General features: G+C 40.9%; 1 protein-coding gene and 1 long non-coding RNA gene across 4 annotated transcripts in view; one reads left to right on the top strand and one right to left on the bottom strand.

Annotated features, from left to right (window-relative positions):
• Nucleotides 1-23962, top strand: part of ANKFN1 (ankyrin repeat and fibronectin type III domain containing 1) — a 304247-nt gene extending 280285 nt beyond the window's left edge. The window contains exons 19-21 of one of the 2 annotated variants that reach the window (XM_045488309.1): nucleotides 5920-6133; nucleotides 20308-20927; nucleotides 23342-23959. In XM_045488309.1, the coding sequence (XP_045344265.1) occupies nucleotides 5920-6133; nucleotides 20308-20927; nucleotides 23342-23383 (876 nt within the window). In that variant the 3' untranslated portion in view covers nucleotides 23384-23959. Of the gene's footprint in view, nucleotides 1-5919; nucleotides 6134-20307 lie in introns of both variants that reach the window. The other variant, XM_045488308.1, reaches the window with a different exon arrangement.
• Nucleotides 12062-20525, bottom strand: LOC123603422. 2 transcript variants are annotated; one of them, XR_006714874.1, is made up of 3 exons: nucleotides 20418-20525; nucleotides 12495-12601; nucleotides 12062-12364 (listed from the first exon to the last, which is right to left on the bottom strand). It is a non-coding gene; the product is annotated as an uncharacterized LOC123603422 (long non-coding RNA). The 2 variants fall into 2 exon arrangements; XR_006714875.1 differs by having other exon boundaries at nucleotides 12062-12329.
• Nucleotides 23963-24433: the final 471 nt, after the last annotated feature.

Here is a 24433-nt window from a genome sequence, read left to right as displayed (position 1 = left end):
AATGTGTGGCTACAGGGGCCAGAAAATGTGCTCCCTGTCTGTGGTCTAAGTGACACCTCAGGTTCTTGTGACAGGAGCACTAATTAATTATCAAGACAATTTGAATCTCGCCTGAAATTGCCTCTAAGTCCTTTGGACAAATCTTATGATCTTTCTGCCTATATTACCCAAGTCACAAAATGAGTATAATAGTAATATCCCATGATAAATATCACTATGATACATGTTCAGTTCAATTTGGTAAATATTTGTTGAACATGCAGATGGCAGGCACTGCAAGAGAGATACCGAGTTGAATAAGATATGGTCCCTGACTGTAAGGAGTTTAAAATCCAGTAGGATAGACAAGAAATGTGTATAAATACTATTTTTAAAATGAGTTAGGTGCCAAAAGAAAAGTACCAAAAAAAATCTTTTTTTGTCAACACAAAGAAGTAAAAATTTACTTATATTTTTGGGTATAAGAAAAGTTGCCATAGAAGATGTAACTGATACCCAAGCTGGGTCTGGAGGGACAGGTTGGACTACAGTAAGAGGCATTCAAAGCAAAAGTATAAACAGATAAGGCAGGAAGAATAGAAAAGTGGTATTTTGGGAATGATGAGTAGTCACTTGGTTGGGGCATAAATTGAGTGAAGGTAGTGAGAAAGTAGGCAGGAATGAAAGGAGCAATGAGATCAGATCACAGGGCTTTATTAAAGGCTATGGTAAGAAATTTGTACTTTATTCTGTAGGTAAGAGGGCCCTAGCCAAAGTCTTGGAGAAAGTAAGTTATAGGCCCTCATAGCTATTTAGGATAGATTCAAGGTGAGGAATAGTCCTTTGCAGTGGTATGGACATACTGGTTATTTCTTGTAAACACTCATTCTCATTGGCTATGCTCACTAGATAATTTGCATATCATTCCTGGATTCAAGGGGAAGACCAAAAGTAGGTAAATCAAATATGAAGCTATTACAATCATTTAGGAGAGAAATGCTGTGTCCTCTGTGTCCAACCTCCTAATCTGTAAAATAGGGAAGGTAATACTACCACTAGCACATAGTGTTACTGAGAGAATTCTAAAAGATAGCACATGTAAAGCACTGAACACACTGCCTGCACATAGTAAGTACGCAGTAAACTATGTATTCATTTATTCATTAATAAGTAGGAAAAATGCTCTGATTTGGAATTTACTGAGAACTCAGGAAGACGATATTATAATACACTCACAAAGTGGTGAGCAGACAAATCTTATTCTACTTCTCCCGCTCTGTAAATGAGATGCCTTAGACGACCTCTCAGACTAAAGAAATAAACCTTTTAATAAATCACATGTTTCCTTAACCTGAGAACATGGTGTTCAAAAATTCAAACATTTATGGCATTTATTTCATTTCCAGTAAACGTGGAACATTGATATGGGGAATGGGCGGGAAAGGGAAGAATGAGGCATGAGAATAGGAAAGACCGGCTTATCTTTTGAACCCAATATAATGGACGTGGAGCAGAAGAAAACAATGACCAGAAATCAATAAGCATACATTTTTAGTCCTGAGTTCTACCTATAGGCCTTGGAGTAATGGACAATTTGTTTGCTCTCCAGGGCCCCAATTTTCTCGTATGTAAAATGAAAGATTTGGACTGAATGACTTTGAAGGGCCTGTTTGGCCCTAATATTTCCTGACTTCTTTAACAACCATAAATATTTTTAGAGAAACACTTCTATAACCATGCCTTAGGTTCTGTTTCTGCTTTTATTCCACTTAAGCCTCCCTGAATCCAGTGTGTTCATCCAACAAGAAAGCTGACTTTTTTCAGTCTTTCTCAGTCTCAGACCCTCAGGACTTCCTGGCTCCATTCTTACTCTTACTCCCACTCTTACTCCTTGCTCCATTCTTTTTCACCTAGCTTAGGGCTCCATCGCCTCTTTCTCTTTTCCCTTTCATCACACCATTAAGTGGGATGGATAAAGGCAGCCCCGGCCAGCAATTCTTCAAAACTGCAGCCCATTCTAGTCTCCCAAAGCAGGTAACTTGAGAGCCCCCTCTACATACTCTCCTTCCAGCCAGCCAGGTACACGTAGACTTGGATAAAAGCCAATTCCCAAAGGGTTCAAAAAATCACTTCTACGCCAGGGTAAACCCAGATCATCTCCTGTACCCAGGCCTTCAGTGGGCTGCTTTGCTCCATCCAACATAGATAACTTCACTGACTAGAGATAATGCAGTATCATCTCTCCCCTTATCTACGTTGGGTTTCTCAATCTGCTCTCCCACTCAGAATGAAAACCAGCTGCAGCCACTCACCCGCTGGCATTCACAGCTCAGCCCACCACACACCATAACCTGCAGAGGCAACCGCCAGCCACGAGAGCATTTGTATGATTCCAGATCTAAGACAGTGTTGAAGTCACTACACAAACCAAACACTGTAAAGAGCAAGGGAGTCTATGTAAATACGGTGAGGAAAAGAAGCCAAAGAGTGCAGCCAGAAAAGGGGAGGGCCTGGACCAGGGGAGGTGTAGAAACTCATAGATAAGGCATACAGGTTTTATAGACAGCACACACAGCAGAAATGTCACAGTGTAGAGACTTGGAGCTTGGCATATTTTGAGCTGCTAAAGCCTAAAGGGCAATTAGGCTATAATTTATACGCTGTAATGCTTCAAATGCTCCTAAGCTGTAATAGAAACACAGCTCATTAAATATAGCCAATCTATCATCCCCTCAAGCACCTTGTAACTGTGCTGTGAGAAAACCAATCACCTTTACATTTTAATAAAAATATTATCTTGCCTGAGCACAGAGAAAGGGTGTAATTTATGGGATGAAAACCAAAAATTTTAAAGGGCAGGGTGAGAAATGGATGCAGAACTTTTAACCAACAGACCTAGGGAGTTCATGGTCTTTCTTTTTAAAAATGTGTCAGCAAGTCTTTAGAAGCTGAATTTGGACCTTAAAATCAGGGGGATTATGTTGTCAGTTATTTTTAGATCAACAGTATAAGGTAAAATGGGTGAAAATTGTACTGCTTTTAGAGCTACTTAGCTAAGTCTGCTAAACTCAGGCCACGGGCCTCCCTGTACAAATGTTTTACATTTTTATTCAGTTAATACTTCTCCACTTCATCACTGAGAAAAAATAACAAATAAACATTGTTTATACAGACAATTTTAAAATCTATACGCTAAATCTCACTATCCATCCTCAGCAATAAGGCTGAAATAATCTTATCCAAAGAGAGTATGTGGATTATTAATAATTGTATTAGTTTCTTAGGGCTGCTGAGACAAATTACCACAAGCCAGGTGACTTAAAACAACAGAAACTTATTCTTCCACAGTTCTGGAGACTGGAATCTGAAATCAAGGTGTTGGTCAGGCCATAGTCCCTCTGGAGGCTCTAGGGAAGAACGTGTTCTCTGCTTCTGCCAGCTTCTGGTGGCTGCTGCCATTCCTTGACTTGTGGCCACATCACTTCAATCTCTTGCTCTGTGGTCACACTGCCTCCTTCTCTTCTGTCTGCCAATCTCACTCTGCTTCACTCTTGTAAGAATGTCTTTATGAGGACATTTGTCATTGAAATAGAGTCCAGCCCAATAATCCAAGATAAACTTCCTTCTCAAAATCCTTAACTGACTCACCCAGTTTGGCAGACAAGGTAATATTTACTCCTCTATCATAGAAGGCAATATTCACAAATTCCAGGGATTAGGACATGGGCATATCTTGGGGGAGGCCACATTCAGCTTCATACAATAATCATGATTGTCATTTTAACAACTTAAAACTTTACAACAATGTATACTTTATACAGTGCACTATCTACATTATCTTACTTAATACTCATAATAACTCTGTTGGGGGGTAGAGATGTAAAGAATTAGGTAACCATTCATTCATTCATTCACTCACTGAGCAATCACTATTGAGTAGCTACTCTTTGTACAGCCAAAAACAAAAGACAGAAATGCACAGTTCCTGTCCTTAGAAGGCACTCTAAAAGCTGTCCACAGTCAGTAGTGCCTTTAAGATGACTTTGAAACAAGACTGCTACATGAGATAGGACCAGTAGAAGCCAGCTGAGAGAGCAACAATCCCAACAAGAAAATCTGTCCAAGTCTCCTCTAGGATTCCCACTTTGGTTTTACCTGAACTTCAGTTCGCCCCCTTTACAATGCTCGATGCGTCCTCATGACCTGCCCACTGTTGACTCTCCTGCCCAACTCACTGCCTAACAAAGGCTGAAGCTCAACCAGATGCTTTCATTACCAGCCCTGAATACTCTGCCAAATCCAGAATAGAAAGCAATGGACAATGGCTCTTGACCACACTAGTTCACTCTAGCTTGCCTGTCACTCTGAACATGGCAGTCTATCACAGTTTCAGACTCTACTCTGTGTTGTGGATATTCTTAAAGACTATTCTTTAAGTACAGATTAATCTTTAAAACTTCTATAATCAGCCCTTAGCCTTGCAGTATGCATACAATTAACAGCTTCTACCTGGAAGTTGAGTGCCACCAATTTTCCAAATGCCCTTCAAAAATAAATCACAAAGTGTCAGAGCTAAAAGGGACCTTAGGCATAATCTAGTCCAACCTCCTCTTTTTACAGTTCAGTAAATGGTCCAGAAGTTAATGGCTTGCCAAAGGCACCCAACTGAAATTAGACACAAAGCCTATCACAAGCTCCAGGGTCCCGTGAAAAAAATGTATAACTAACATCCCCTCCTTGGAAAGTCAGAATAACCAGCAAGTTTATGGCCAGTGTCTATTAAGATCTGGGAGACTGTCATCCACAGAGGCAGACTTTTATTTACACTAATATGCTTCAGAAAAATGACAATTGTACTCTATAATGAAAATATTGTTGAATTTACTTTGGTAATTTTCTGATAACCCTGAAACCAAAATGGTAACAACATAGAATGGACTACCCTAAAAATGTAAGGATATTTTAACTACTTAGGAATAAGCTATTTAAACTGTTTTGTACTTCAGAAGCACTTATTTTATATGTACGAAAGTAATACGTTTAATATATAAAGTTATTTCTTTTCTATTAAAATAGATCCAAGAATCTCTGCTTAGCAAAATATTCCAGTAATGCTGTGCTTTTCTATTTCATATAGAAGAACTAAAATTGCATTTCTTTCTTCAAATATTCTGAAATTTAGACTTTATCATATCCCTTCCTCACAATACCCTAATGAGGAATATTTCATCTTAAGCTGAGAATTAATAACACTTCATATGTGTGAGAAATGTACTCTGCAGTACAAAGCACTTACAAATTCATCATTTCACCCAATCATCATAGGAGTCCTATGAGATATAAAAAAGATATGTAAAAAGGTTTTGTCTACATTCACAAATAAGGCAACAGAGGCTGAAAGAGGCCTAGTGACTTGCCAAAGGTTATTACAGAGCTAAAAGTGGGGGTCCCAGCTGGAATTCAGATCTTCCACGACTTGCACCAGATGATATAGCCTCTCAGGTAAAAATATGCAAGGCACAAGAGATGATAAAGAACAGGATTTTCTGGCTTAGCAAACCTACGTTGAAAATATTTTACTCCGGGCGCCTGGGTGGTGCAGTCGGTTAAGCGTCCGACTTCAGCCAGGTCACGATCTCGCGGTCCGTGAGTTCGAGCCCCGCGTCAGGCTCTGGGCTGATGGCTCAGAGCCTGGAGCCTGTTTCTGATTCTGTGTCTCCCTCTCTCTCTGCCCCTCCCCCGTTCATGCTCTGTCTCTCTCTGTCCTCCAAAAAATAAATAAACGTTGAAAAAAAAACTAAAAAAAAAAAAAAAAGAAAGAAAATATTTTACTCAAAACCAGTACTGTGGAAAATGTATCATCTTGGATTCTCAGGGAAACTTACTCTTTTTTCAAACCTGTTTGACAAACTTAAAGTCTTTTATAATTTCATTCCAAAGCAAATAGATGAAGTTTGGCGCGAAATGAGATGGATCATGGATGCTCTACAGTATGCAAGATACAAACAGCCAGTTTGTGGCTTACCCATCACAAAGCTGATAGACCCCTCAGATGGGCAGAACCTCAAGAAGATCAACTCTACATCCTCACATATCGACTGTCTTGCATCCCCATCCCCATCCCCAGAGATGCACAGAAGAAAGGCTGTGAGTGGTAAGCAATGAGATCTAAAGACCCGTATTTCAGTCACCAGACTCTTGGTCCTATCTCCACTAATGAGGCTCTTTTATGGTGAGGCATTGGTCTCAGTAAGCAGGAGGAAACACTATATAGTGGTAAGAGTCTAAAAGCAGAGAGGGATCAAAATCAGAACAGTGGAGGGATAGGAAACTAGGGCAATAACCTGAGATTAACTCCATCCAGCAATGGAGAAGCTTTAGTCCAGTTCTAGCCTGAGTTTCCCAGATATAAAAGGACACAGAGCAGGGATAGGGCTTCAGAAATGCAGAATGGGGACTGATATGGTGCCAAGTGTGGACCAAGTCAGCCAAGGGAATCTGACCAAAACCAAGTAAGGAAGGAGATAAGGCCCAGCCTCTAGTAAATAGACACTGGACAATAAAGAGGCAGGACGTAGGTCCCAGCCTGGAGAAAAGTTCAGGGCGAACTCACCCAGCATAGCACCAGTGTCCTGGGGTGGAAGATGGGAAAGAAAGAAATCTTGGATAAATAGAATCCTGACCCCTGGGGCGCCTGGGTGGCTCAGTTGGTTAAGCGTCCAATTTCAGCTCAGGTCATGATCTCATGGTTGCTGTGTTCAGGCCCTGCGTCGGGCTCTGTGTTGACAGCTCAGAGCCTGGAGCCTGCTTCAGATTCTGTGTCTCTCTGCCCATCCCCTGCTTGCGCTATCTCTTTGTCTCTCAAAAATAAACAAAAAAAAATTTTTTAATAAAAATAAATAAAAAATAAAGCATCCTGACCCTGAAGCCAAATAAGTAGGTTGGCCTCATCATGGATAAAACAAGCAGGAGACAACTTTCAGGCAGGCTGTAGGAGATGCCTGGCACATCATCTCTACTCTTGGGAATGGAGTTTGGAGTTTACAAGGAAATGCTAAGAACAAAACATGGCTGGGTTAACAAAGAGTTCTACAAAATACCTCTGGCTTATAAATAGAAAGCATACTAATCAAAGGCAATATAATTCTTAGGATATGTTGAGACTAGTGCCATTTTCTAGTCAATTAAAATAATGGCAAAGCATCTTTCTCGATTCTATAGCTTATAAAAGCTCCCAATTCTGTAAGCTTTACAACAAGAATTAACATTTTTAACAAACAGTTCTGAAATATGGGCTTGTCCCATAGGGGGCAGCATGGTGTAGCTGAAACAGCTTGGGCTAAGAAATCAGAGACCTGGATTCAAATCCCAGACAATAAATTGTAGGTATCACATTTGATGTTATTACTCTTATTATAGAAAACTTTAGTAGGGATGTAAACCTTTTCTATAAGTAAGCTTATGCATGCTCCTATATTTTAAAAACGTCAGTGTCCTAAAAATCAAAACTTGGCAAATGAAGAACTTGAGAGACAGCTAATTTACATTCCCAAAGGATTCTATGATTTACCCAATAATTTTTTAAAGAACTCTGTTAGTAGATTTCCTCAAGTGAGTTTTGTAGATTCCCACTTAGCTGGACATACAAATAAAATGCCATCCCTGCCATAAGCTAGTTTAGTGGGGGAGACAGATACATTAACAAAATTTCATGGTAACTGCATATATGCTATGATGAGGAAATGTATAGGGTGCTGTGAAGTCTATCGGATGTGTTAACCATAAACCATAAGATCAAAGAGACCTTCCTGGAGGGAAGATGGGGTGACAAAATACTGAAGGATAAGCAGGAGTTGAGCCAAAAAAGAGGAAAGAGGAGAGCACTTATGAGCAAAGGAAGCAGAGTATGCAGCTGTATTGTAGTTCAGGGAACTGTACGCAGTCTGGCTGAACTCAGGATCCAAGAACATTGTTTAGCCTTTTTATTTTCTCATTAAAAAAACACTTATTGGTTATCCACCAATAACTTCAGGTACTTCTTGTACTCTTGAGGTAATAGGGAGGGATATAGTGATAAAGTAAAGTTTCCACTTCCATAGAGCTTACATTCTAGAAAAAAATGGTAATGAAAATGTAAACAAACAAGATAATTTCAGAAAGTGAAAAACTTCCAATATATAATGCAAAACAGGAATCAAGATGAGCGGGGGAGATGAGCAGGGAGAAGGGAGTGTTGAATTCACTAAGATGATCAACAGAGACCTATCTGTGAAAATTACATTTGAAGCAACCACAGAAAAAGGAGCCAGTAATGCAAAGATCTGGAGTTGGAATATTCCAGGCAATAAAACAGCAATAGGCCCTGAAGTGGGTCAGGGATGAAAGAAAGCCAAAGTCACTGGAGCAGAACAAATAAAGGGGCTACTGGTGAGAGAGAAGGTAGAGAAAAAGGCAGGGGCCAGACCAGGCAGGGGCAAGATAAGAAGTTTGGATTTTATTCCACTTGTGATGGAAAGCCACTGGAAACTTTTAAGCAAGGATTGATGTGGTCTGAATTACTCTTTAAAATCAAATCTGGCTTTTGTACGAAGAGACCATAGTGGGACAATATTGGAATCAAGGAGATCAATTATAAAGCTAGCAACAGAGGGATACCAAGTTTTCTGGCTTGAATGTCTCTGGATATCATGATGCCATTTACGAAAAAAAAAAAGTTAGGAGAAACAAGCTTGGGTAGTTGGGCATGTTGAATCTGAGTTAGTTTCAGGACATTCCACACAAAAAGAAACATGCAATAGAAAAGGATTATGGGATCTGGAGCTCAGGAAAGAAAAGTGGACTAATAACATGGATTTAAGAATTGTTGACATACGAATGATGTAGCTACAAAAATGCTTGGGATTCCCTAGACAGAGTAGTTAGAGTATGGAGAGGAGAGTCTGAAAGGATCCCCGTGGAAAGAACAGCAAGACTTTTTAAAGCAGGAAGAACCCATCAGAAGAAGATAAAACAACAACAACAACAACAAAAACCCAGAGAGTAGTGTCACAGAAATTAAAGCATGTCAAACAATAGTGAGAGCTTAAACAAAACTGAAAAGCTTCTATTGGGGTCGTTTATTTTATTTTCAACAAGGGAGTCATCCGTAATCTGGAGACAGCAGTTTGTGAAGGGAAGGAGATATAAACTGAACAGAAGTAGATCAGGAAGTAAATGGGAGGTAAAGGAATGGGACCAGTAAGGATACACTCTTCAAAATCTTGGCTGTTGAAGAGAAGAGTGAGGGAGGGCAGTAGCTAGAGAGGTCTGGGGTTGAAAGCGCATTTTTAAAAGGCAGGATAGATATTCCCTCTGCTGTTCGACAATTTACATAAATCTGCAAACAGCTCTTCCATTCTACTTCCACCTTCATAGCCCTTACCTGCCCTCTGCTCACACAACTTTCCCAGAGTTTCATCTTCTCTTGGCCACGGGGTCCTAAGAAGGTCCCCCTTGGCTGTATGAGGGTGGCCTCTCCTGTGCCACAGAAGTGCCAAACTCTCATATTGGCCAGATGACAGGTTACACACACTGTCTACTGGGAGGATCTGGCCAATTACATTTGGATTTTATTATTAATCTAAAATGTGAGTGATCATCATTCTGTTGCTTAAAATATAACTCTCTCTTGGGTCCATTTATTTCTCTGAAGCCAAGATTCCATGGGCTGTGAAACACAAAGACGTGGAGGGAAGCAAATGAAAAATGGAACCCAGTGACAAGGAAACAGTTGAGAGCTTGGAGAAGCATTTAGTGGTCAGATCCCCTCACAAAAGCAAAAGCATTTCAGAGCAATGAAATCTGCTCCTACATACTCGAGCCTCTGCACTAGTGTGGCTACTTTTATTTGGAAACCATTTACAAAGAGGAAAAAATCCAATTTAGAGAAACATCTCCAGTGGGTTGCTCAGAGAGCAAACTTTGCAATACAATTCCGTTCTGCGTGGGTAGGGTTCACCTAACTTCTGAGGAGCTGGCTGGAAATACAGAGCCTATCACAAACCTGCCAACCCAAGATTCTGTTTTAAGGCTGTGGAGCACCTTGGATTTGTTTGTGTGTATCTGTGTGCGGGGGAGGGGGGGGGAGTGGAACTCTTTAACTTCCCATTTCTGTGTGGTTTTCAAACACAAAGTAGAACTCCTCCGAGTCAATTAAAATTAAGCATCTCCCAAGGACCCAAGGGGGAAAGTTGGCTCCTAAGAAAGGCAACTCATGGCAGGGGGTGGAATGATTTGGTCCATCACATGTGTATTTTCTCTCCCACTCCTTTTCTGTGGGTACAGTGGTCACAGGCAGCAGCAATTTTTTTTTCCGATACTGCTATTTCTCCTAGTGACACATGGGTGAGGCAACAGAGGGGAGGGGGGTGTTGTTTCCTTCAGATGCATTTGAAGATTATTCTGATCTTCCAATCTGGTAACCTTTTTCCAGATGATTTTAAGATCATTACAGTATAAACTAAACAGTTCAGAAAATCAGCAGGAATCTGAAGATGTTATTTCTCTTGGTAAATTAGAAGGTGAACAAATCCCTGAGGTTCTCCCCATTTATTTAAATTCTTCATTTATAAATTATTTAAATTCTACTCAAACACAGTGGAAACAGATTCAATGAAGCACACAAAAAAGTACAAATTTGGACACTGATACATTAAAAATGTGAAGATAGATTTTAGGGCAAATATTGCTTATTATTCCTTTCTTTCTGTCCTGCCATGCCCCCTGCCTTTAAGAGAAAGGCAATAGCTTTAAATCAATTATTCTTTCCTGAAATGTCATCTCTACATAACGCCCTCAAAATCCACATCAACTCTACTCTGCTGTTGTTGGCCTGAGCCACAGAGACCAGGAATTGCAACACCCATTACAATGGCAAAAAGGCCAAGCTTCCTAAGCCAGCACTAATACTATGGGCAGAACTTTCATCAAACAGCTCCTGGGTCAGTCAGAGGGGAAACACAAGGTTCTACCAATGCTAGCCTGCCCAGTGGGCCCTGTAAGGGAAATTGAGGAGCACAACCAGGTTTATTAAAATAACAACTGGGCAAGGTGCCTACAAAGCTTAATGGAGCATATGGCCTGGATCTGGGGATGGAAGCTGCACTTTGCATTCTTTTCCAGGAAGGGAGGGAGTGGCAGTGGCCTAAGTCCCTGGAAACTCTCCTCAGTGCCCTGGCTGGCATCCTGGAGATTTTCCCAGCTTGTTCTGGGAGGGGTATCCCACTCTAAGCAATAGGTTCCACTAAGTCTTATAATAAATAATACAACCACCATGGAAGTCAAATATTTAGATTCCTACTAGAACAGTGTTTCCCAACTGTGGGTCCATGAAACGACAAGATAATATTTACCACTCCATACCCAAGCCTTTTTTCCCTCTCCTTGGGTTATGACAGTTACAACTAGCTCTTCTTTTAATTTATCTCCTATGTCTCTTGCTCCTAGGAGCTATGGTAAAGAAGTTAGTTATATCATTTACAAATTCACTGCTAAATCTAGGTCAGGAAATACAGTACTGAACTAGATCACCACCAACACAAGACACCATACAAGAGATTATTGTTCTCCTTTATTATCAACAGCATTCTCACAGCAAAGTCTTGAAGTTTATCTGATTACTGGTCTATATTTTAATGAGTCACCTCTTGATAACGTTTTCTAGTTATTTTCTCAGTATTTAAGGGTAGGAAGGCACTTAAAGTATTTCTAACAATCTAACTTAATCATCCTGGCACCTGTGAAGATACGCAATATAATACCGACATGCTGTAGAGGAAGAAAGGTTCAGAGGGGCTAAGTGATTTGCTCAAGATCAGATACACAGTCAAGGAGCAAGATAGGACTTCAGCCCAGGTTTGTTGGATTTTAAGACAGTTGTTCTTTCTGCTACAACGAGGCTGACCCTTAAGTCAAGCATCACCAAATATGAAACAAAATAATTTAGGTGACTGTTTTCAGGAATTTCTATGGCAGATTACGTAAATTAGCTCTTTCCAGGCTGCTTTCAGTATTGTTTTTAAGAGGCAATCAAATCTCACAATTCTTTATGCTCCCAGATTTCAATATTTATTTTAGTTTCAATCAACTCAACATAACTTATTTTACTGAAAGCTTTGTATGCAACAGAAATAGCACAAGAAGCGAATAATACAATGATAATTAAGTTGCAGTCTTGTTAGGAGATCCTCATGGCCTGCTCAAATGTCAATGTTCAGATTAGATGATCTAGAAAATACAGAAGAGTCTGCATGCCCGTTTGCTTGACTCCTTCTTTGGTCCATTCCTTCACTGCCTGACTTCTTCAACATTTACTGAGCAGAAATAAATAAGACATAGTGTATGCCTTCTGGAGTTCATAGTTCAATAATGGAGATAAACATGTAAATGAATAGTTTATAATAAACCTTGATAAATGCAGTAACAGAGATATAAATAAAATGCCATAAGAGCCAAGAGAACGGAGCAACTAACTTTACCTGAAGAAATCAGCACAGGCTCTTCCTGGGAGTCTTAAAATAGAATTCCCCATTGAAAATTAGAAGGTCAGACCTTTGAAGCACACCTTCATATACTCCTTAGTCCCCTGCAAACAATAAATGTTCACTATTTGTATGCTGAGAGGTCAAAGTATAAACTGCTCTTGCAGAGTGTTTTACCTGACTGTGGGCTGGAAAGGGAAAGAAAGTGCCACAAACTCCTCAGCAATTGCTTATAGTTACAGTCATATTTACTATCAGACTTCTAGTGGATTTAATGGTGGCCCTAAAATGATTATGTTCGTGTCCGAACCCCCCATAACCTGTGAATGTGACCTTATTTGGAAAAAGGGTCTGGGTACAGATGTAATTAAGGATCTTGAGATCATCCTGGATTATCAGGGTGGGCCCTAAATCCCATGACAAGTGTCCTTACAAGACACAGAAGAGAGTCTACATGACGACAGAAGTAGATATGGGAGTGATGCCCCACAAAGAACACCAACAGCTGGAAATGGCAAGAAAGCACTCTTCCCTAGAGCCTCCAGAGGGAGGGAATACAGCACAAATGACACCTTGATTTCAGACTTCTGGCTTCCAGGGCTGTGAGAGAATAAATTTCTGTTGTTTTAAGCCACCCAGTATGTGGTGATTTGCTATAGCAGCCCCAGGAAACTAATATAAAACTTAACATGTTTCTCTAACAGCAGCAATATCAAGAAGCTCTTACTAAAAGTTGAATTAATGTAACTCAGTGTGCATCCCACACAAAGTAGATTAGGTAACGAGGTCCCAGCCCTCAGGAAGCTTCCATGGAAAGCCATGAAAATGCTACAGTGAGGGCACCTGAGTGGCTCAGTTGGTTAAGTGTTAGCACAGAGCCCACTTTCGATCCTCTGTCCCCTTCTCTGTCTGCTCCTTGCCCAGGCACTCGCTCTTTCTCTCTGTCTCAAAAATAAACGTTAAAAAAAAAAATGCTAAAGTGCATAGGAGCATGGCAGGCCTTTGGAGACAAATCTGCAGGCGAGTTTCTATCCTGCTACTTACCAACTGTACATGAATTAGAAAATTTAATAAGCCTAAGCTTTAGTATGTATTCTTATCTGCAAAATTAGAATGGTTATAAGCATTAAATAGGATAAAGCACCTAGAATACTTAGCATAATGGCTGGCCCACAGTAAGCACTAAGAAAGTGTCATTACTATTGTAGACACAAATGAATACATGTGGACAGCTGAGTAGACAATACTGACCAGATAGAGAAGGAAGTTCAACTAAAGTCAATTCTTTGGATCTTATTTCCAGCCCAGTTTCAAATCTTCAGTTAACCTCTCTTCTTCATCACAACGATGGCACCTGTTGCTGTCATCATCAAAAACAGCTGATAGTTCCGAGACCCTATTCCTGGCGGTACCCAATTTTTCTCACAAAGGATGAGAAAAAGTGCTCTCTAAAACTTGTTTTAAGATTATTAAAGCCGTTCAGCCCAAGCTGTTATCCAATTCACTCCTTTTAACTTGAAAATCTCTTTATATCCATCTTCTTCCCTACCTCATGTCCTTCCACCTTTTTCACCAAAAACCAATGCCAGCACTGGTGCTCACAAGTGACCACTTCTTGTTATGTCCATTAACCTACCGTTCTTCTATCTTTAACAGTTCCCTCTCCAGTGGTTCCTCCTCTACCCACAAACATCTTCCCCCAACCTTGCAACGCATCAGGCTCCCATCCCATCTCCTCCAGGGATATCTTGGCCAACCTCTCAAGCTTAATCTGTCCCAAATTAAATTTACCATCTCTTCTACTGCTCAACCCAACCCAAATCTACTGCCTAACCCTGATGCAATTTAACTCCTCTGGTTTAATGCTGACACTATCATTCAGACACTAAGCCTTGAAACCTGCTAGTCACTGCAGGGCCTTTACACTTACCTCTCCAAGTTGTCTGGAGCACTTTTTCCTCAACCATTCACATAGCTGGTTCCTTCCAATCATTAACATCTTACCTAGACTCCCTTTTCTACAGGGATTCCTCCCTTAGCTACGTTAGCAAAAGAACCTTCCTCCCAAGTCACTCTCTAGCTGAAACCCAGTTTCATTTTCTTCACAGAACTTTGCACTATCTGAAATTAATCTTATGTGGGTTTTTTTTTTAACTTATTTAATCCTTTCTCTATGCACTGTGTAAAAGCAGATACCATATCTGCCTAGCACAAAATACATGCCTGGTAAACATCTTTGAATAATTTTCCTGGATTTCTATTTTCCTCCACATAACCACCACTCTTACACAGCCCCACAACCTGAAAAAGATAAAATATTTAAAAGAAACATAGCTTGGACCACAGCCTTCTCATTGGCCTCCCTGCTGTCTGTTTCCTCTCCATCCAATTCCTCTTATATCCAACCTGCTACATAATTATCCTAAATCACACCTCTTGTCAATTACTTCTTCAAAATTCTTCAATAGCTACTCATTGAGTACAAAATTCTTCAATAGCTTACTCACTGAGTACAAAATTAGGTACAATCCTTATCTAAGATTTACTACTCACTTCTGGCTCCACCCTACCTTTTAAAAAATTAAATTCCCTCTTTTGGCCATTTATTTTGAAATAGAGAAACAGTAGGTTGCAAAGAAATGTACAGGAATTCCCATGTACCCTTCCCCCAACTTCTCCAACATCAACAACTTACACAGCTCTTGTACAATATCAAAACCAAGAAGCTGGTACAATCCATACAGCTTGCCCAGATTTCACTAGTTATGTATACACACTTGTGCATGCATGTGTGTAACCGTGTGCATGCAGATGCACACAAGCACTCAGGCCCCCTTGTATAGCTCTTGTATCACATGTGTACTTGGGTAGTCACTACCATAACCAAAATATTCAACTGTACCATCACCACAAAACTCCTTCTGTTCCCCCTTACTCATCCCCCCATCCCTACCCCTGGCTACTACTATCTATTCTCCAGCTCTATAATCATTTCATGAATGTTACATAAATTGAATTCTTTATTTTTATTGATAAGTAGTATTCCATAGAATGGATGTACCACAGTTTATTTAACAATTCATTCACTTAAGGACATTTGGGTAGCTTCCAGTTTAGGGATAATATAAATAAAATTGCTATGAACATTCACATACACAGTCCTGCATGAAAATAGTCTTAATTTTCCTAAGATAAATTCCTAAGAGTGCAACTGCTGGCATCTTACTTTTGTAGCCTCACTTTTCCAAAATTCCTCCTGTTCCCATATCACAGTCAAATAAGACTACTTGTACTGTTTCCTCTTCTTCTCTGGTTTCTAATCCTCTCATCATTTGCATATTTATTATTAATAGCTGCCTAAACCACTTTTTCAAAGAGGATGAAGAAATAAGCCACTGAGGCACCCCATAAATTAATTTATTTGTTGAGCATCTGACTCTTGGTATCAGCTCAGGTCATTATCTCACCGTCATGAGATTGAGCCCCATGTCGGGCTCCTTGCTGAGCATGGACCCTGCTTGAAATTCTCTCTCTCCCTCTCTCTCTGCTCCCTCCCTCCCTCCGTCCCCCTAAATAAATAAATGAACAAACAAACAAAGTTATTTACATGAAGGAAAAAATAAATAAAAGATGATGGAGTATTTTATCAATCCTGTCCCACTGAAATGTGATCTCTTTCCTATAAACCTGCATCATATTTGCTAAACTTCTCTTATAAAATGTATGTTCTACCAGTCTCATAGATGCATATATGCCCTATACTTCCATTACAACAGTAAACTCCCTGGAGACAGATCATTTCTTATTAATTTCATATTCACTCTGGCACCAAGCACACTGTTTCTGTTATAGCAGGAGCTCAAGCAAAACAGAATCTTCATTGTTGAATGAATGGACGAATTAAATATATTTGCCCTAAGAGGGTTCTGACTTAACCAGGAATCCAGGATGTTATATTTGCATTAAAAAAGACAACTAATAATACAAGTCTATACAGGCTAAGTGCCAAAGGACAATAAAAGCAAGAAATGTTAGAGAAGTGCAGAGAAGGCAGCAATCTTTTCTGGGGCAGTTGAGGAATGCTTCTTAAAGAAGGCTATTTTTGAGGGAAACCTTGAACAGATGAGTAGAACCCAGAAAAGTAGAAAAGGGAGTCCTTTTTGGTAGACATTATTTAAGAACAGTATATGGATTGATCTCATTCTTTGTAGCTTCTGGATAATATTCCACTATACAGATGTGCCCAAAGTTTTAACCTATTCTCCTGATAGTAGACATTTAGTATGCATCAGTTAGAATTAAGTTTGGATCCATGTTACGGAAAATCCAAAAGGAGTGTCATACACACAAGATACTTTATTTCTCTCGTGTGAAAGAAGCCCACACGTAGACAATTCATTGTTGGTATGTGGACTCCATGGTCTTCAGACTCCATGCTCCATTTTTCACCTCCACCACACTAGCATATGGCTTTTTTTCCCAAGGTTGCCTTATGAGCCTAGCCAACACATCTTGTTACAGGCAACTGAAAGGAAAGAGAAAAAAAAAAAAGGGGGCCTACCTCAGAGCTAAGCCAGCTCCCTTTTTGCAGACTTCCAGAAGTTTCACACAATACTTTCAGTTCTACATCATTGGCCAGAACTTAGTTATATGGCCATACCTAGCTGAAAGGGAAGCTGAAAAATTCAGTCTTTCACATGAGTGCATTGCTGTCTCAAAGGAAATTTAAGATTTGTAACCAAAAAAGGATAATAGATATTGGGTAGCAGCCAGCAGTTAGAGAGAAAAACTGAAATCTTGCCCTGCCAATGAGTAAGCACGCACATCATCTTCCATAGTCAGGAAAAAGAGAAAGAAAAGAAAATGAAGCACTTCACAACCTGACCCTGAAATAAACAAACAAGCCAAGAAAGAAGGAAAGAAAGAAAAGAAAAGGATTACATCTGGTTCTACTTCCTAAAATAGAAGAAACTTTAATCCTGTTTGTGTAAATTACTAATTCCCTTACAAAACAAAATTTTTCCCTGGAGTCTGCAATATTCTTATGATAACCATGTCCGATTTCCCACCATGAACAAAGTAACTATAACCTTGTATTCCTGTGGGTTTTTACTTTAAATACCTGTTGTATTTTTTAATCAGCAAGCCAGTCCTGAAGTTGGACTCCCTCACAGAACTTTGCAAGTAAGCTATTTTTCTTAAGTGATTTTTCTTTTCCTAATACTTTGGTGCCTCTAAGTCTTCCCTCACAGCAGTCTCAGCCACAGGATTATTTCTTATTTTCACTATTATAAATCCCACTGCAGTAAACAGCTTGTAAATGCCTCCGTGTATACACAGTGACAATTTCTCAAACATAGATATCTAAAAAAGAACTTGCTGGGACAAATGATATGCACATTTTTAATATAGTCTACTTAAAAATGCTATTGGCAGAACGGTACTAGTTGACCACACCATCACTATATGAGCATCCCTGACTTCCCACACATCAACAACACATGAGAGTATCCCTCTTTTCATTTTTAGCAAATCTGATAGGCAAAAACATGCCTTGTTGTTTCAACCTGAATTTCCCTAACTACCACCTAGTTAGTAATTATAGTCTATCTAGGTTGAACATCTTTATTATGTTTATTGACCATTTGTATTAATTATTCTTTGAAGGACGGGTTATCATCTGCCCATCTGGATGGTCTTCTTATGGATTTAGAGAAGTTCTTTATATATTCTGGTTATTAATCTTTTGTTACACATATTATCACAGTTTTCTTCCAATCTATCCCTTACCTTTTTACTTTGTTTATAGTATCATTTGTTTTACAAAGTATTAAACTCTGATGTAGTCAAATTTAGCAGCCAATTCTCTGACTTCTGGGATTTTGTCTTGCTTACAAAGACCCTGCCACCGCAAAATTACAAACATATTGTCTTCTATTACTTGAAGGGTTTGCCTGTTACATTTAAGCTGCATGAAATTTATTTTTATATATGCTATAAGGTAGGATTTTCTCTAGTAAATTATTTTACTAAAGGGATAACCAATTGTCCCAACACTATATCCTGAAGATCTATCTATCTACTCCCTTACTTTGGAATATTATCTTTACCATATGTTAAATTATCACACAGAATTAAAACTATTTCTGGACTTTACTTTTCTGTTCTATAAATCCATCTGCCCATTTGTAAACCAATACTACAAAGTTTTAGTTGTCAAAACCCCATAGTATTTTTTGATATCTGGTAAATCAGAAATCAGGCTCCTCCCTATTGTATCTTTTAAAAAGGGTGGGGGGCACCTGAGTGGCTCAGTCAGTTAGGCCTCCAACTCTTGATTTCATCTCAGGTCATGATCTCACGATTCATGGGATCAAGATTCTCTCTCTCCCTCTCTCTGCCCCTATACCATTCCCGTGAGCACACACAAGCTCACTCACTCTCTCTCTCTCTCTCAAAATAAATAAACTTAAAAAAAAAAAAAAAAAGCTGGCTGTTCTCATAAATTTTCTCTTCCAGGTGACTTTTTTTTTTTTTTTCCAACGTTTATTTATTTTTGGGACAGAGAGAGACAGAGCATGAACGGGGGAGGGGCAGAGAGAGAGGGAGACACAGAATCGGAAACAGGCTCCAGGCTCCGAGCCATCAGCCCAGAGCCCAACGCGGGGCTCGAACTCAGGGACCGCGAGATCGTGACCTGGCTGAAGTCGGACGCTTAACTGACTGCGCCACCCAGGCGCCCCTCCAGGTGACTTTAAACATCAGTTTACTAAATTCCTTTCAAAAATCCTACAGAGATTTTTTTTTTTTTATTGAGATTGCCTGATTTGTAGATTAGCAGTTTTTCTTTTTAAGAGAACTTGCATGTTTTTAAATTAGCATGTATGTACCAACCACCTATGCTGGGATGAGTTCTGTGGGAATTCAAAGCATTTTTAAGACATCCTTGCTCCACACTAACATACCATCTGATTGAGGGGGGGAAATAGATATAAATAATGAGTGCATTAAATGATAAATATCTTTAGAATTAAAGTTGTGGCTCATTTATGGTCACTATAGTATGCACTTTGAGGCTTATTTCTGCCTGTCATTTTACTTCCGTTTTTGTGTTTTCTTTGGCCTTTTTTTTTTCCTTTTTAAACACCTGATAACTAGGTAAATATTTATAAACATAATTGATTTATACCTTAGTCATCCTAGGTAAGAAGTTCTATTATCATTCCCATTTTACAGATAAAGAAACTGAACCTCAAAGAAGTTAAGTAACCTTCCCAAGATCACAGAACAAGTAGGTGGAGGACAGCTAACATCTGAAACTGTTTCCCAGACTTCAATCCCCATAGTTCCACCTCTTCTTCCCTCCCCCTTTTAAGTTCCTGCTACTTTATCGAATGCAAAGCTCATCTCTGAAATAAGGATAGGAAATGAATAAATGAGTAGCATGCATTTTTTTTAAACTGTTTCATCCTCTGTACAAGCCCAGCAAATAATAAAAGCGTACAGGGAGAATAAGGGCACGTTCCCCTCTGCCGCTGTCCAGGTTGGACCTGTCCCGAGTTCCTCTCCCTTTCCCTTAAGCTAAGCACAGGACTCATTACATAATTTATAGAGCCCTGTGCAAAACCAAAGCGTGGGGTCCCTTGTTCAAAAATGATTGCTACCTTCAAGAGGTAGACCGTTAACAAAGCACAGGACCCTTCTAGGCACAGGGGTGGGGAGGGCTCAACCACATGGATACTATGCCCAAGAAGCAGGCCCCAGCTAAGAGTTTCTCTCTCTTTTCTAACCTGGGTCTCTGGCTCTGTAGATTCACAGCCCTGCTCTGATGAAGAAGGCTGCTCAGAAGTCTTCCTCCCCACTGACAGCGACTACGACTCCAGTGATGCCCTGAGCCCCCGAGACCTGGACCTGGTCTACCTGTCATCACAGGATATCGCCCAGCAGGCTCTCAGCGGCCTAAGTGGCAGCGCCCCCGACGTTCTGCAGGTGCACGACATGAAGAGTCCTCTGGGATCGGGCCAGGACCCCCAAGGCCGGCCCCCGGGGCCGGATCCCGACCACTCGTGCGCCGAAGTCCTCCACAGCCTGACCCTCACCGGCTTCACTCCCAAGAACCACGCCAAGATGGCGCCGAGCGCCAGGCCGCCGCTGGGCTTCCTGGGAAAGCGGAAGCCGGCTAAACACCAGCACTACGGGGGCTTCAGCCGCCACCACCGCTGGCTGCGCATGCACAGCGAGACGCAATCGCTCTCGCTCTCCGACGGCGTTTACACGCAGCACGTGTCTCGGGCCTGCGCCCTGACCCAGGAGCCCGCGGAGGCCGAGCAGCTGGGACCTGCCCCGGTTGGGTCCCGGGGCCTGGTTCTGGCCCACGCCGCAAGCCTCCCTGAGGAGGGGAAGAGCAGCCTCCAGGATGCGAGGCCTGCGGTACGTCGCATCTACGTGGAGCCCTACCGCACGGCCCTGGTGGACGCAAAGCCCTGGGCTGCCTTGAGCCCGCCCTCCGGGGGCCACTCGGCCCTACCCAGCCCCACCGGCCGGGAGATGAGCCCCGAAGGCCCCACCACCTCCCCCGTGTCAGAGATATTCAGCAGCATGCTTTAGGGAGACCTGCAACTGGCTGTCCTGATCCACAGCAAATCCCTGCATTCTCCATCACTCTCCCTCCAGCCCGGCCCCCACTGTGTCCCCAACCCTTTTCAAATGGTTTGAAATGTTAAAATTCCAAAGGTTACAGGTTCAAGTCCCTCTTTTTTTTTTTTTTTTTTTTTTTTTTAGGATAGAGTTAGGTGGAAGTGAGAGTTGCCAGTGTTGTTCCTGGTTCAGGGCATACAAGAACTTTTGTGTCAACATGGAGTCCTGGACTATTTAGGGGCACCCATGGCTGAAGTAGGGCAGCCTAAAGAGCCACCCTCAGTTCTGCAGCCGGCTCTGTAATCTGACCTTTGGGTTTAGGGCTCTTTCTTGAATTTGTGATTGATGGGGAGGAGTTCTAGAGATGAAAATAAGATTAGCATTGTTTTTCCTTCCGTTCTAAACCTTCAGAAGAGTTTAAGGGAAAGAAGCCCAGGTTGCGTCTTCAGGGCACAAAGTCAAGTGGACTTGACCTGGGTTCCCAGTCAGCTAAACCAAGTCATTCCAAAGTGCAGGGTTCTCAGTCGGTCACCAAATCAAATTTATCCATCAGCACTGATGGTAGGCCTAAAACAGATCTTTTCTTCATTTAGTGCTGTGTGGAAATCACCAGAAGCAAAAGTAGAGGATGCTTTGCTTCTAGCTTTGTCTTGCAAAGGTAAAACAGGGCAGGAAGCAGGACTTCCTGCACACTCCCGTTCAAGCATGAAAATGGTCCTTGTATTATTCAGGGTGCAAGGAGATAGCTGAATTAAGTGAAAGCCTCAGTTAAAGACAAGACAGAGAGTGGGAGAGAAAGATGGGCAAAAATGCATTTTTTCTACAATCCTAAGATAAGTAAGTCCATGGGGCTTTGTCTCTGAAAATGATGGTGGATCTGCTTAGATTCTTAGGTGATGGAATTGTCATTGAATGAGAAAGTGCCCTTCAGATATGGCCAGGCAGCTGATAAAGTCCTTACAGACACACTGGCACATTTACTCATCCCTACATCACAGGTCATGGGACAGATTGCCCAGGGCTTGGGTTGCTGGCTTCCCCTTTTCAGTTCACCCCTTCCAAAGTCCACTTTGCTCTGAGATCAGCTGGCCCATTGGCCTCAGGGAAAATCCTCAGGGACAGAAGTCCCTGTCAATGGTTCCAAAACTGCTTAGAGACACCTGAAAAAAGTGTTTTGGTCTCAATGCCTCCCACCTGCCTTTCTCACAAATGAGAAACCCAAATCAAAGAGAAATCACACTGCATATTCCAAAAAGGCATGAGCCTTCTCTCATTTCCTGGAGCCAAGACTCATTCAGTTTACTGATATTCTAAATGGTCCTTTTCTGCTTCACGGGCATTTTGGTTAAATATTGCTCTTTATGGGCCCTACCCCTGTCCTCACAGTTCTACCATTCCTCCTCATGGGAGTTCATACAAAGTCCCCTGTTCACAATGTTATTCCGATCCCTTCCATTTTTAAAACATTTGATTTAAACATAAATAATTACCCTGGTGGAAAGGTACAGATTTGGCCCATGGCCTATGGTCATTAGAAAACTAAAGCCCAGAGCTCAATCTTTATTTTTTTAAGAGATTTTATACTCAGTGAACCACCACCCCCCATCCCTCCACCCCCCCCCACCCCCCCCACTGCAGAGAATCTTGAGCAGAATCACTGTGGCTTCTTTTCTATGACTGCAAGGATTTTAAAATGCAGTTTTCTTCTGTTCTGAGCGAACTCTATGTATATGGAGTATTAGAGTTAGAAAGGACCATAAAATTAGTCCAAGTGCTTGCGTTTGTTTACAGATGAGTCAATTAAAGCCGAGAGAGGTTAAGTGACTTGCTCAAGGTCACAGAGCCACTTTAGTCTCAGAGTCAGGGTCAAAACCCGGAACCATTCCCTTTATAGTAGGTTGGCCCATTGGGAATTGGTACACACCTAGTCAACTTTTGATCGACTGTAGACTACTTACCGAATTTGTAGATTATCTCTTTTAATTCCAAATTCAACTCCTTTTCTCAACCTTTACCTAACAGATTTCCATTATCACAGAGCTCCTTGTTGCCAGGAAATACAAATTTCACATAACAGGCATCTAAACTAAGTTACTTAAAAGGCAAATTTAGAGAAATGTCACTTAAAATTACATACCACATGACTCCCCTTTAATAACAAGAATGACAGTCACCTGCACTCAATTTCTATTTATTTCTAATTATAGGACAAGATTATACATGTTGAATGCTGGAATTGCCAAAACTAAGAAACCAAGTGGTTCTCTGGTCATGACCTGTCTGGTGGCATGAAACAAAATTTGTGACTATGAATTAGATGGGAGGCATTCAGCAGGCAGCAAAAGCAGAGACCAACCCACCCTTCTGGACCCTCAGATTCTGGCACATTGGACCAAATAATGACTCATGAAGTAAAATTGCATTAAATCCAAACCCACTAACTGATATTGGGAACATGGTTTATTTTTTCACCTTCTACGAAGAAAAGAGATGCATTCCCATGAAATGAATAATGCACATTCAATTTCAATGGGCATAATCCACTTGAAAATGCATCTTCCTAGCAATATTCCTATACAGAAGTGGATGTTACATCCTCAGTAATTAGCCATTTGTTCAAGCAGGTTTCCTTCACTTGTACCTCCACTTTGCAACATCTTGTGAGCCTGTTGTAGATTCCTGGGAGGGACAACTATGTTCTCTAATTCACAATCCTTTATTCATTTGTCCAGGCCACTCATTACAGACACTTTACAACATCTGAGGAGTTTTTTGTTTGCTTATTTGTTTTATTTTATCTTGATGGCTTTGTTATGTTTTGGATATGATGAACTTTTTGTCTTTTTTTTTTTTTTAAGTCCAGACTGGGAGCCTCTGGAGGAAATATTCCTGTCCCGGGTCTTCTTTTCCATAATTTTTCTACCATGCTTAACTCTCACTTGTGTTATCCAGCTCTCATCATTTGTGAAAACGCTCAAAAGTTGTTGACCAGGGCCCTCTCACATGTCCCTGTCTCTATTCTAAGTCCCACAGAGAACAAAAGAACAAAGTATGAAACATACTCCCAGGCCACAAGGAGCTCACAATCTGATAGGAGTGTAGCCATCCTCACTGTACATCTTCCCTTTGATGTTTTAGAAAAGGCAACAGCCTGTCTCCTCAGCCAGGCTGACATAGGACATGTTGGGCTAGAGATCATTGATTTCACTCTTGCTGGCTATTGAGAAGGGAAGACAGCCTGGAAAATGCAAGTCCCCAATGTATATGCTTGGCAACCATTTACAAGGCTGTCACATCCT

This window comes from Leopardus geoffroyi, chromosome E1 (genome assembly GCF_018350155.1).
Source record: "Leopardus geoffroyi isolate Oge1 chromosome E1, O.geoffroyi_Oge1_pat1.0, whole genome shotgun sequence".
In the NCBI taxonomy this organism is placed as follows: domain Eukaryota; kingdom Metazoa; phylum Chordata; class Mammalia; order Carnivora; family Felidae; genus Leopardus; species Leopardus geoffroyi.
Note: the sequence above shows the minus strand (reverse complement) of the source record. Positions and strands in the feature narration are given on the sequence as shown.